This window comes from Ursus maritimus, unplaced genomic scaffold (genome assembly GCF_017311325.1).
Source record: "Ursus maritimus isolate PB19 unplaced genomic scaffold, ASM1731132v1 scaffold_10, whole genome shotgun sequence".
Lineage (NCBI taxonomy): Eukaryota > Metazoa > Chordata > Mammalia > Carnivora > Ursidae > Ursus > Ursus maritimus.
This window is the reverse complement of record NW_024423344.1, coordinates 25,274,696-25,288,689: the sequence shown is the minus strand read 5'-3', so window position 1 is coordinate 25,288,689 and position 13,994 is coordinate 25,274,696. Positions and strand designations below refer to the sequence as shown.

The 13,994-nt window shown below is 35.3% G+C and overlaps 1 protein-coding gene across 7 annotated transcripts in view; it reads right to left on the bottom strand.

Moving 5' to 3' along the window:
• Nucleotides 1–13,994, bottom strand: part of ZC3H13 (zinc finger CCCH-type containing 13) — a 97,442-nt gene that overhangs the window by 18,502 nt on the left and 64,946 nt on the right. For 4 of the 7 annotated variants that reach the window (XM_040622876.1, XM_040622885.1, XM_040622879.1 and 1 more), the window contains exons 11-13: nt 7,554–7,745; nt 3,454–3,537; nt 2,550–3,105 (exon numbers count right to left, since the gene is read on the bottom strand). In XM_040622876.1, the coding sequence (XP_040478810.1) occupies nt 2,550–3,105; nt 3,454–3,537; nt 7,554–7,745 (832 nt within the window). The remainder of the gene's footprint in view (nt 1–2,549; nt 3,106–3,453; nt 3,538–7,553; nt 7,746–13,994) is intronic. The other 3 variants (XM_008706838.2, XM_040622897.1, XM_040622886.1) reach the window with 2 other exon arrangements.

Sequence of the window (13,994 nt, the reverse complement as noted above, 5' to 3'; positions counted from 1 at the left end):
ATTAAGTCACTTGCTTCGTGTCAAGTTAATAAAATAATTCATATGTTCACTGTATTTCTTGTTAAACATTAAAGGACTAGTCATTTATATCTCTGGTATTTAAATTATTCTAGTATTTTCCTATTTTTTCATTAAATTTTGGTCACTTTTTAAAAAATTAACATTGTTTATAAATACTATAGTCAAAAGTGGCAAAAATACTGCATCACACCTACCTCCTTGACAGCTCATTTACACAGACGAGTAAACAGGTGGAAAAGAGATTAGTATGACAACTTGCAGGCCCAGCTCAAACAATTCCCTAGCCAAAGCTCTTCATCATTAGGCCATCTAGCTCTCCACTCTTTGAATCTGGGCTTGCCCAACTGACTTGTTATGACAAGGGGGTGTGGTCAAAGAACACAGTGTAAGTTTGGAAAGTCAGGACTCAAGAGGAAACACAACTTCTGCTTTTGCCCTCTGGGTATGTTTCCATCATTATATGTACAGTTTAGACTACCTGGAGTTGAAAGTTCACGTGGAGGAGAAAAGAGATGCCCTAACCAACAGCCAGTGCCAAATGCCAGACATAAAAGCGGGGCCATTTTTGGGTCATCCAGACCCAGCTAAACTGCTGGACAGAATGGACACATGAGTAATTCCAAGTAAGAGCAGCAGAACCGCTCTGCTGAGCCCAGCCAATAGTGCTAATCTACAGAATTATGAGCAGATAAACGGTGGTTGTTTTAAACTACTAATTTTTTGTGTGGTTTGATACACAGCAATAGATAATTGATATACCAGAATAAATAATTAAAATATACAAAATAGAACTTTAACTTCAAGGAAATAGCTACAGAAACAAAATTAAGAGTAAAATACATAGTATGGCAATTCAGCAAATAAAACCTTCTACATAATAGCAGTTAAAACAGTTCTGGATAAATTCAACTACTGAGATGACAATATAATTGATAAAAATATCTCAGACAGCTAGTTATTGTTATAGAGCTTTTTGACTCCCAAGTTTCTGGGGTCCTTGTAATGTTTGGATTGTCCAGTTACAAAGAACCAGAATAAACTCTGCCACTGTAAGCAGAGATCAGAATCACGGAAAAATAAAATCAAAGCACAGGACTGGATAATGATAAAAAACAAAGATTTCAGAATTTTAATCTTAGCTTAAGGAGGTCAGAGAAGAGAAATAATATGTATTGTGTGCCTACATGTGTTAATGACAGTATCTGAATTTTATGTTAATGTAAGATTTTTTTTTAAACGTGGGGAAAGGGAAGCCAGTGGGTGAACTACAGAAAACCCTGGCTGCAGACTGAAGGGAAGTCAAGACCTAACAGAAGAAGGCTCCACTTCTGTGCTATGTTCTTTGTCCATAACCATAATCTACAATAGCAATGATGAAAAAAGAAACTTTAAGCAGGGAGCTACAGTCACCATGATTCAAATGAGGTGGAGGCAGAAGCAAAGGAATTGAATATATAAATTATTTCCACAGTTTGTTTTAGCAAACTTAAAAAAAAAGGCAGTTAATTACAATGAAAATGGCTTTATGTCCATAAAACTGCAAAATTGACCAATGAGTCCAAAATTCTCATGGCTATAGTGATTGACTTAGCTCCCTTGTCTACTCCTCAACTAATGAGAGCCCAAACATACAGAGAGGGCTGTGAAGATGATCAGCATATGCCTGGGCCATCTTAGCCATCATGTGGAGAAAACCTTTCTGAGACTGGAACTCACACAGAAGAAAACAATGGAGAGATGGAGAGAGAGCATTCCCAATACTTCGTATGAAAGTCTGAATACAGTCACATCAGAACAAATGAACACCAACCATGGACTTCCCAGTACCTGAGCAAATAAATCCTTTTTGGCTTAAAAAAAAAAAAAAAAAAAAAAAAAAAAAAAGACAGAAGGGAAAACAAGAAAGAAAAAGAAACTGTCCTCAGATATTTGAAATAATAAGAATACACCTTTGGATCCTAGTAACATACTATAATTCCACAGCTCAAGAGAGGACAACTCCTCTCATCATCTTCTAACCATGCAGGGGTTGTAGGGCTTCCTTCAGTTTTAAGACACTGTGAATGCTTCTGGCGCTGAGGCTAGTGAATCCAGACTTGTAAGAACACAAAACTCAGGAAGGATTACCAGGAATAGCACAGGCAATATCTCTTGGTGACTGGTCAACTCCATTAACTAGTTGTAAAGTGGATATGATGAGATATAAGTTTATTGGTTCTATCACTTTTAGCTGGATTCCTTAACAAGCCTACAGAAGTTGAATAAGCCAGTATGTCATCAAAAATGGCACGGTAAACAAGAATGATTAATCATATCCATGGCTACAGAAATAGAATGAGAAAGTGTTTTTTGTTCCTAGACAATTCAAAAGACTTTAAACACCAAATATATATAACAAAATACAGGAAAATGTAGAGAGGAGAAAGAACTATCAGGACATTAAGGGCACACTACAAAGCATTAAATGAAACTTTTTGAACACTTTACTGAAATGTAACTTCAAAAAACTGATTCATTCTCATTCTTACTTTGACTTTCTCTCATCATGTCCATCTCTGGGATTCCGGTCTTCTCTGGTATCTTCCCGCTTTTCTCGGCGGTCATCTCGTCCTTTGTCTTTGTCTTCCCAATCCCTCTGACGCTCCCGTTCTTTATCCCTTTCTCTCGCTCTCTCTCGTTCCCGCTCTCGCTCTCGTTCCCTCTCCCGCTCTCGCTCTCTCTCTCGCTCCCGCTCTTCTCTCTCTCTCTCTCGCTCTTTTTCCCTATCTCGCTCCCTCTCTCTCTCCCTCTCTCGATCATGGTCACGATCGCGCTCTCTTTCACGGTCCCTCTCTTTTTCTCTTTCTCTCTCCCGCTCCCTAGCGCGCTCTCTTTCCAGCTCTCTTTCCTTCTCTCTTTCCCGATCCCGCTCACGCTCCCTCTCCCTCTCACGCTCTCTGTCTCGCTCTCGCTCCCTCTCTCTTTCTCTAGCCCTTTCATCTCTTCTATCCTCCACTCTGTCTACTCTTCGTTCCTCTCTTCTTTCATCACGCTCAAGCTCGTCATTCCTTCCCTGATGTCGAATTGGTGAGCTTGGTCTTTGATCTACAATGAAAATCAAGTTTTGTCAGTGATTAATTTGACAGATAACCTATTGGTAAGACAGTACGGCAAATCTTAAACTTTATCTGTGTATAGGGTCACACTGGCAGCAAATATAAGTCAGGTACTATATTTACTTTTAAGTTAATCATCCAAATAATCACCCCTAGATGTTTACAAAAAAATTTTTTAAAGGTAAGCTTTATTTGCCCTCTTACTAGCATGTTTTCTGCTCCCCACCAACCCCCCTCCCGCCTCCCACTGATCCACCTTTGATCTTTCTCTGCATGCTCCCTACCCTACCTCCAGCCCACTGCTCCAACCCCACTTTCTGCCATCTCTACCCTTCACCTCTGATCTTCTCTGTCCCCCCAGCAGGACCTGAGAACACTGGTGGCAAAGGATAGGGGCAGCAGGAGGTGTAGAACATAGGAGCTGAAGGAAAAAAAAAATTTCCCTCGTAAGTCACACCTCTAATTTCAGGCCAAAATATATATACATCAAAGTGCAGCTATTATGTGAGGAAAATCTAGGAGAACAAAACACCTGTCAATAATTGTTGCTGCAATATCAATTTATCATAAACTAGACTATCAAGGGTACTGATGCTTAGCAATTTTGAAGTAATCAAATGTAAAGTGTTTCATATTAGTGATATTTATAAGTTTTAATTAATCATATAACATCACTCAGATGAAGAGCTGTTTTCTTAAAAATGTTAACTGATAATCTCATCACATTTTATATAAATATGTTTTTTTCAATACATGAATCATATAAACATAGAGAAAATGAATACATGCTGCCCATATGCCCAGTTGAGCAGGAAATTAGTCTGGGACCAAAAAAATGTATAAGAAAATGGCATTAACTTTACCACAGAGCTAGCCATTTTTGAAAGTAGTTCCCTGTGGTAGGATCTAGGCTACTGTGTGATGTTTCTATTTTTGTATTATGTAATAATGTTTATGGGTTAGTCATAAAGGTCATACTACAATATGGTCAACAGGTTTTCAAGTGGAATATCTAACATCAACTTATTAAGCAGAATAACTTCAGGATATTTCCAGGGAAGGAAATACAGTAATTTGAATTTCCTATCTCATCACAGATGAAAAAGGCAAGACTTTTGCATATTTACTCTTTAGCAGTTACATAGCGATACAAAAGTTCATAGAATTTTAAAGCTAAAACAAAACCAAACCTTGTCCAGCCCCTTGTTTCTTAAAAACACAGAAATTATGGTCCAGAAGATGACCGGCCAAAGCCACAGAGATGGCAGATTTATTAGGACTTCAGGACTAGAAGTCAATTCTCTTAAATCCTTTTTTACACTTGCTGAAACCAATTTAATTTAAAATGGTTATTGTCCACTTTTGATTCCCCAAATGCTACATATTTATGGTCTTAGATTGTTTGAGTTCCTGGTTTAGGAGTCATGCTAATGTCACAATGATTACAAAACAACCTGAAATTCAATACTGCAACTTGTAGTAATTCATACTTGAAATTTCTGATTACAGCAATGTCAGGGAATAAGCTATTTTACTCACTCTTTTTTTTTGACAGATAAATATTCTATTTTCCCCAACCAAAAAGACAATGTCTCTTACTTCAAAGAAAATGGAGAGGATATAACAACATCACTTTAATGTGTTTAAACTATTTTTTCTATCTTTTCCCCAAAATAAGTTCTTCAAAGATGCTCTTCTCTTCATGTTATTTCCTTATGTTACTGAATGACATACCCATTCATGAAAGCTGGAAACCTCTGAGTTATCCATCAGTTTCACTCTCAAAATATTCCTTTATTCTATTTCCTCTCTCTATCCCTACAGTTAATATTATTAACAGACTCTGATTGCCTCTTCTTAGATGTTCTGTGTCATCAACAGTATAACTGGTTGGTATCCTTGTCTCCAGTCCTTCACCAGACTTATACTTTTTCCAAGAAAACTCTATTTTTTTTCCAGTTGCTTAAAAGCAGTTGCCCTGTAGGCAGTGAAAAGGAAACTGAATTAAAAAATTTAGCCTGGTTTATTAGGCTATTTAGAACCTGGCCTATAGTCTCTCATCAACCCTTTTTCCCAGTTTTTTTCCTTCCCTACCAATTATGGCATATCTCTACTCCCAAGACCACAATTCATTACTATTCCAAAGTATATATTTCTTTTAGTCCTGCATGGCTGCACGTGCTATACCTTCTCCCTGCAAAGTGTTTCTTCCACTGTTCCTTCTAGCAAACTCTTTAGGGAAGCTTTCCTGATCTCAGAACTCTGCTCCTCTCATAGAACTTCATACAGTAGTAGCATTCATCACACTCCAATTGTCTCTGTGTACCCTAATCAGCCTGTGAAGAACTAAAGGGAAGACTGAAATTCCTGAGCACAGAACAAGGTGCCTGGGCACATCTCTACCCTCAACCTCTATCCATCTTCCTATTGCTCACCATGCTCGGGTCACACTGGTCTTCTTCCAAACTCTAGGACATATTAAGTTATTTCCTATCTCAGGGAATTGGCAATACTCTACCCTCTGCATGGAATGTTTTTACCCTCAATCTTTGCAATGCTAGCTTCTTCTCTTGCATTTATGCTTCTGTATAAATGTCATCTCCTCAAATTTTGCATACATAATCTATCTTAAGTAGGTCCCTCTCTTATCCTTTATTTCTATCTGGGCACGTTCTTTGTTCCTTGATTGCACTCAATAGTCATTTCTCTTTTTGGGTGTAAGGGGAAGAAGTATCTTCCCTCCCATTAAGATCGATAAGCACAAGAACTACTGTACTTCAAGAACCTAGCAAAGTGCATGAGCACTCAGTAAACACTGTGGAATGTATCAGTAACCTCAAATATATAGTCCTATTTCAATCATACAACTGATATTTATTGAAGTAGTTATATTAAAGTAAAACAAAAAGAGGACAGAACTTGCAGTCAGAAGATCTGAGTTTGAATTCCAGCTCTGGAACTTACTTCTCTCTAATAGTGGAAAAATCACTAACCTTCTCCTAGTCCAACTCTCCTAAGTTATGAAATGTGAATTCTCTTGTCATACCTACACTCACAGGGATATTATAAAGATAAAAGGATTTTAAAGGATATTTCATATATAGTCCCAAACTTAATAACTTTTACAATATTAATATCTTTTACAATATTAAGTCTGGGAATATATAAAAAGCAACTATCAAAGTTCCCAGAAACTTAATACATGTATGGTTGAGAACTAAATATAAGACTAAAACCAAATGTTACTACTGAATTCAGGAATAAGATGAAAAAACCTGAGCTAGGATATTCAACTAGGGGGGGAAAAGTGAGAAAAGAGGTTTTAAAAAAGCATAGCATTATGAGGACATAGTGTTAGATTAAGGAGAGGTGAATCAGCGTTAGGGAAGATATATCAACACACAACACATAAACTCCAGCCTTATCTGTAACTAAGGAAATCATACACACCTTTTAACCCAAATGCATTAGGCTTACCCTAACAAATTCAACCAAGTCTGATCTCATCTATACTCCCAAAGTACATGGTGTCTTAGCTACTTCCTTCTCTCATTACTGTCCATATTAACATACACTATTACCTTTGTGATTCAGCCTACTATGAAACATATTCAATTTCCTACTCAATCAAGTTTCATACTATATTAATCTCAGCATTATAGCAAACCTTACTTCAGTAACCAGCCAAAGTTAGTAAGACCATCATAAGATCTTAAAGAGTTTAAAGGCCCTAATACATATGGACAATAAAAGCTTCTTGAAGAAAGTACTTATAAACCCTTCTTCAATGACTTTGAATAATCCTGCTTCAAAATTGATTTAAGAGAGTAAATCAAATAGGGCAGAATCTAATACAGTAACCAAAAATGTTTAGCTTAAGATACACAAGAATATAAAATTAGCAAAAGCAAGTACTGCAAACTCTCAAGAAGGAACATGCATAAAATGTTTCCTCAAACCACCCCCAACCCAACCATCATCAATTTTTTTCCTTTGTTTTTCTGACAGCCCTTACAAGACCCTGTTTATTATCACGGCTAGCGAGTGAGTGGCCAGGATACTCAGGTGAGAAAGTATCTCCTGAATCAGAAATGCCTAGAATAGGCACCCAAGCATCTACATTCTTTAAAGGATTGTAAGCTTATTTGGTTAAGGTGAGAGACATAAGGTAGGGCACCTAGGTTCCTGTGGTACGCAAGTACTTACTACACCTCAGTACCCACTCTTTTGCCAAATACGTACTCTGGCAGCTAGCTATTTACATACTCTCTCTTAAATTTAGTAAACAAGATTTTATGAGTAAACAGAATATTTTCAAATGGGTCAACAAGCGAAAAGCTTAAAAGATGTATTAAAAAGTAAATTGATAATGGTTTTTAAAAGACAATTCCCCCAATCACTATTGGCCATTATTGAATAACATGCGATTTGACAAACCTCTCTCTCTGTTGTCACGACGGTCTCTCTCTCCATGTCTTCTCTCAAAGGAAGAATCCCTTGCTTGGTCTCTGTTGTCTCTTTCAGGATATCTGTCTCTTTCAGGATAGCTACTTCGAGTTTCCCAGCTGTCATGATAGTTGCTACTACTACTGTGACTATCAATTTGAGAACCTCTTGTGCCTCGACTTCCTAAACAAAGGATATTCACACAAATGTTTAAACACATACACTTTATTAAACAAGTTTCATCAGTCATAATCTTCCTTCCCAAAAAAACATACAGATAAAGAAGGTGTGCTAGTGTTTCAAAGTATGGTTATCATTGTCGAAAAGAATATTAAATGTTGGATCAGAACACGCAAGTTGTCTAATGACTTGGGTAAGCTAAGTCCCAGTTTTTTTCTATCAATAAAAAGTCTTAATGGAATCATAAACTAAAAGACTCATTTCAGTTAACCCAAAACCCAACAAAACAAAGAATGAAAACTATCTGTTCATATTAAATTCACAGAAATATCATTAAAATAAGGAAAAAGTGGATATATATTATTGCTTTGATTACAATTTATAGCAAAAACATTCCAATACAGAACGAAGGTACTTTGTTGACAGTAAGTGGTGCCTGAAAATTTTCATTAAAAAATGTGGGAAATGAATGTTCATAGTAGCTTTATTTGTAAAAGCTAAAACCTGGAAAGTACCCAAATGTCTTTCAATGGTGAATGGTTAAACTGTGGTATCTCCGGACCATGGAATACTACAAGGAACAAACTATTAATACATGTAACAACTTGGATGAACCTCAAGGAAATTATGCTGAAGGAAAGAGCCAATCTCAATAGGATATATACAGCATGATTCCATTACCTAACATTTGTGAAATAACAATTATAAGATGGAGGACATATTAGTGGTTGCCAGGGGTTAGGGACAAAAGAGGAGATTTGAATACAGCTACAAAGGGGTAATACAGGGAGTCTTGTGATACACAGCTGAGTATCTTCATTGTGGTAATGGTAATGCAAGCTACACAGCCACTACTGGAAAACAGTACAGAGGTTCCTCAAAAAAAAAAAAATGAAAAATAGAACCACATATGATCCAGTAATCCCACTTTTTGGTGTATATCCAAAGGAATTGAAATCAGGATCTGGAAGAGATATCTCATGTTCACTGCAGCATTATTTACAATAGCCAAGACACGGAAGCAACTTAAATAGCCTCTGGTAGACAAATGGAAAAGAAAATGTGGTATATAAATATAATGGAATATTATTCATCCTTAAAAAAAAAAAAAGGAAATCCTGCCACTTGAGACAACATAGATGAACCTGGAGGACATCACGCTGAGTGAGATAGGTCACACACAGAAAGACAAATAGTACATGGTACCACTTATATGTGGAATCTAAAAGAGTCAAACTCTTATTAGAGAGTAGAATGTTAATAGCCAAGGGCTGGAGGTAGAAGGAAACGGAGAGGTATTAGTCAAAGGGTACAAAGTTTCAGTTGTATAAGATGATTAGAGTTCTACAGTAAGGCATAGTGCCTACAGTTAGTAATACTGTACTGGAAAGTCAAAAATCTGATAAGAGGGTAGATGTTATATTAAGTGTGCTCATTAGACACATATAAAATAGTAAAGAGAGAGCAAAAGGAAACTTTTGCAGGCAATGGATATGTAAATGGCATAGATAGCAGAGATGGATTCATGAGCATATACTTATCTCCAAGCTCATCATGTTGAATACATTAAATGTATAGAAGCTGCATGTGCCGCTTTTTGTATGTCAATCACTTCTCAATAAAGTGGTTTAAAAAAATGCAGAGCTACACACACACTCACATACACACTCTATACATAATAGGCTTTGAGCATTCAAAGAATTAGAGAAGAATTCTAAATACTGTTAACAATGTATTTTAATGGTCAAAATATCTGTATAATTAAAGACCACAAGGAAGAAATCTAAAACATTTTTTAAAAACTAGAAATGAGCTACATATAACGTTTAGGAATGAATAAGTTAAGTCATCAAGGAATGAATAAGTTAAGTAGCAGCTTAGTTGCTACTAAGAGATAATAAGTAAAAAAAAAAAAAAAAAAAAAAAAAAAAAAAAAAAAAAAGATATGTCTGAGGATATACCCAGGAAACAAAAGAGAGAGAGAGATGAAAAATCTGAAAGTTAAGAATCAAAGAAGATACAATAAGATTCAACATATGCCTAACATATGTCTAACCTATGCTGTTTAGAGTCACATTTGAAACAAAAAGATACAGCAAGGCTAAAAGGATGAAAAAAGATACTTATCAAATATTAACCAAAAGAAATGTTAATAAAATAACCTTCAAGAAAAAAAGCACTATTAGGGATAAAGAGGGTCATTCTGCAATGATAAGAGGAATAATTTGCCTTATGTATACCCAACAGCAAAGTCTTAAAATATTCAAAGCAAAAATTGATCAAATTATATGAAATCGACAAATTCACAATGACAGAGGAAGATTTAACTCACTTCTCTGTAATATCAGAAAAGGCAGACTAAAAATAATTTTAGATTTGAAACCATGGTTAACAAGCTTGATCTGAGACACCCTTTGCATCCAACAATTAAAGAACATTTATATAAATTTCTGAGCCACAGCCAAGTCTTAACAAATACAAATGCCAAAGAGTTGACTTTAAAGTCTTCTCTGACAACAATTAAAATTAAGGAAGGGGATTTATTTTAAAAAGTTATGACTGGAAATTTAAAATCCTATTTCTACCTAATTCATGAGTCGAGGAAGAAATTATATTAAAACTTACAAAGTGTTTAGAATGGTTACTAATACAATTACCACACATTTCATAACAAAGTAAAACCTAAGAGTAGGAATTAATAGAACAAAAGAGATACAAAAGAATATAAACCAAAGATTAATTGTTTGAAAAGACTCAAAACAGACAAATCTCTGGCAAGACTGAGCAAGAAAAATAAGGGAATATAATTACAGATATAATAGAGATTTAAAAAAAATTTTTGGAACATCTTTGTATCAAAAATTTGAAAACAAATTTCCTAGAAAACTAACTTACCACACTGCTTTAAGAAAAAACCCAAATCTATAACTTAAAATAATCTAAATCTATAACTCTTATGAGAAACTCAATTGGTAGTAAAAGCTATAACCATCAGAAAAATAAGAAACAAGGTTTAACAGACAATGTTGTTAAATTGTCAAATAATAGATAACTGATCATATACAAATTGTTCCAGAGGAAAAAAGGAAGCGACACTACCCATTTTGTATGTCTAGTATAACTTTGATCCCCAAACCAAACAAAAACAACATAAAAAATGAACTATGCAGTGGCATCCTAGAACCAGTTCACACTGGCTTGAAAGAGCCAATTGTGCGCATCTCAGCTCATGTCAGTAGCACAGAATCTGCTATGGCAAGAGTATTTATACCACGGAAATTGGCAAAAGCTAAAAGTCGGGACTTATGGTAGAGTCCATTGTTAAATATTTACCATCATGCCACTAATTATATGTAATCTCAACTGAAAACACAGATGTTTAATTCAACATCAAATGTTAACCTAATCTAGAACTTTAAAAAAGTGAAAAAATTCCATTTATCTTAAAAATGTGAGGATAAGCTCTGAATTTTAAATAAATACATAACGTAAGTAAAAAGGTTAAAGAGACCAACTGTGACCTTCTCAAGATACAGAAAAAATGGTCAGGAGAGAGCTGTTAACTAAGTTGGGGAATTAGGGGACATCTGTAACACAATAAAAAAAAATCTGCTAAAAATCTACAAGCACCATGCTTAATGGTAAAATGCCAACAATCACACTTTAAAATCTCAAACAGAGCAAAGAAGCCCATTATACCACTTATATTCAACACTATATTGAAAGATGATCAGCAGGTTATCGACAGTAAATAAACAATAATCAGAAAAGAGCCAAATCTGTTACCAGACATAAATGTTTAAGAGAATCTAATTAGATCTACAAAAATACAGCAACATAGCAATGTAAGATTAATATACAAATATCAATTATCGTTTCCATACACCAACAGTGAGCGGTAGAAAATAAAATACTTTAAAAAGATATTATTTAGTGATACCCAGTTATTCACTGAAGCACTGTTCGAAAACAAAGACCGGAATACCTACACATCTATCAATATACGATAGTAGTCTTCCCTATCTGTGGCTTCACCTTCTGTGATTTCAGTTACCCACAGTCAACTGGGGTCCAGAAGCAGATGATCCTCCTTCCTACATATCATCAGAAGGTTAATGGTAGCCTAATGTTACGTCACAATGCCTACATCATTCACTTTGCTTTCATCTCATCACGTAGGCATTCTATCATCTCACTTCATCATAAGGGTGAGTACAGCACAGTAAGATATTTTGAGAAAGACCACATTCACATAATTTTCACTGCAGTATATTATTATCATTGCTTTATTTTATTATTGGTTACTGTTAATTTCTTACTGTGCTTAATTTATAAATTAAACTTTATTATAGGTGTGTATGTACAGGAAAAGACCTAGTATATAGAGAGTTCAGTATTATCTGAGGTTTTAGGCATCCATTCAGCATCCTGGAACACACCCCCTAAAGATAAGGAAGAACTACTGTACTAACTTTAAATTTTTTGTTCTAGCTCTATGCAAAAAGGTTTGGTATTTTGATAGGGATTACAAAACAAATAATCCAATTATAAAATGGGCAGAAGACATGAACAGACATTTCTCCAAGGAAGACATACAGATGGCCAACAGACACATGAAAAAATGTTCATCAACGCTCATCATCAAGGAAACACAAAATCAAAACTACAATGAGTTATCACTTCACACCTGTCAGAATGGCTAAAATCAACAACACAAGAAACAATAGGTGCTGGCAAGGATGTGGAGAAAGGGGAACCCTCCTGCACTATTGTGGTGGGAATGCAAACTGGTGCAGCCACTCCAGAGAACAGTATGAAGGTTCCTCAAAAAATTAAAAATAGAACTACCCTACAATCCAGTAATTGCACTACTAGGTATTTACTCAAAGAACACAGAACTATTAATTCGAAAGGATACATGCACCCCGATATTTATAACAGCACTATCTATGATAGCCAAATTATGGTAATAGCCCAAGTGTCCAATGACTGATGAACAGACAAAAAAGATGTGGTATAAGAACACAATAGAGAATTACTCAGCCATAAAAAAGAATGAAATCTTGCCATTTGCAAGAACACGGATGGAGCTGGAGTATTATGCTAAGCAAAATAGTCAGAGAAAGACAAATAATGTATATTTTCACTCATATGTGGAATTTAAGAAACAAAACAAAGTTAAAAAAAAAAGAGAAAGAGAGGCAAAGCAAGAAACAGACTCTTACCTACAGAAAACAAACTGAAGGTTATCAGAGGGGAGGTGGGTGGGGATATGGGTTGAATAGGTATTGGGGATAAAAGAAGGCACCTGTGATGAGCAATGGGTGTTGTATGGACATGTTGAGTCACTATACTGTACCTCTGAAACTAAGATTACACTGTATATTAACTGGAATTTAAATAAAAACTTAAAACTTTTTAGTAATTCCTACAACAGACAATGTGCACCATAAAGAAGAGGATAGCTGTTTATCAAGTTGACTGATATGGGATGATCTCCAAGGTCTTTTTTAAGTGAAAACAGCAAGGTATAGAGTAATATACAGTTTTTAAAAAATTATGTTTGTAAAATCAGATGGGTATATGAGTAGACATACAAATCTGCTTGTGTAGAATTTCTGGGAAGGATACAGACTAAATTGGCAAAAAAATGAATGAGGTCAGGGATAAAGGCAAGGCTTTTCACATCACAACATATTCTTTCTTTTGAAATTTTGAACCATGTAAATTCATTATTAAGAAGAGAGAAAAAAAATTTTTAAGTGCCACTGACAAGACCACCAAAAATGCTGGGTAACCAGGAATAAAATACATATATGACCTTAATAGAAAAAGTTATAAATTCATAAATTTAATGCATTTGAAATAAAAATCCAAGTTTTTCATGAAATTAAAAAGAAAACACAACTCATTTTAAAAATGTATATGAAAAAGCAAAGGGCCAAGAAAGGCCAAGACAACTATGAAGGAGAAGATAAGAGGCCTTCAGCTTAATATGAAGCTATAATATTGACCAAGATATACCAAAAGACCAATAGAAATAATGAATGTTCAGAAATCTGCAGCAGTATTTTAGGGGAGGGGAGAAAAGAGGGGAGAGGAATAGAGGTCAAAACTAATCTAGCCCAAGCAGTCTGGAGACAAATACATTTAGGTAGGTAGTTAGTGGGTGTTGGTAAAGAAGAAAAATGGCTCAAGATTCTCAAGTGGTTTGAAGCAAGCACAAGTATACTGAGGAATACGCAGTCATTT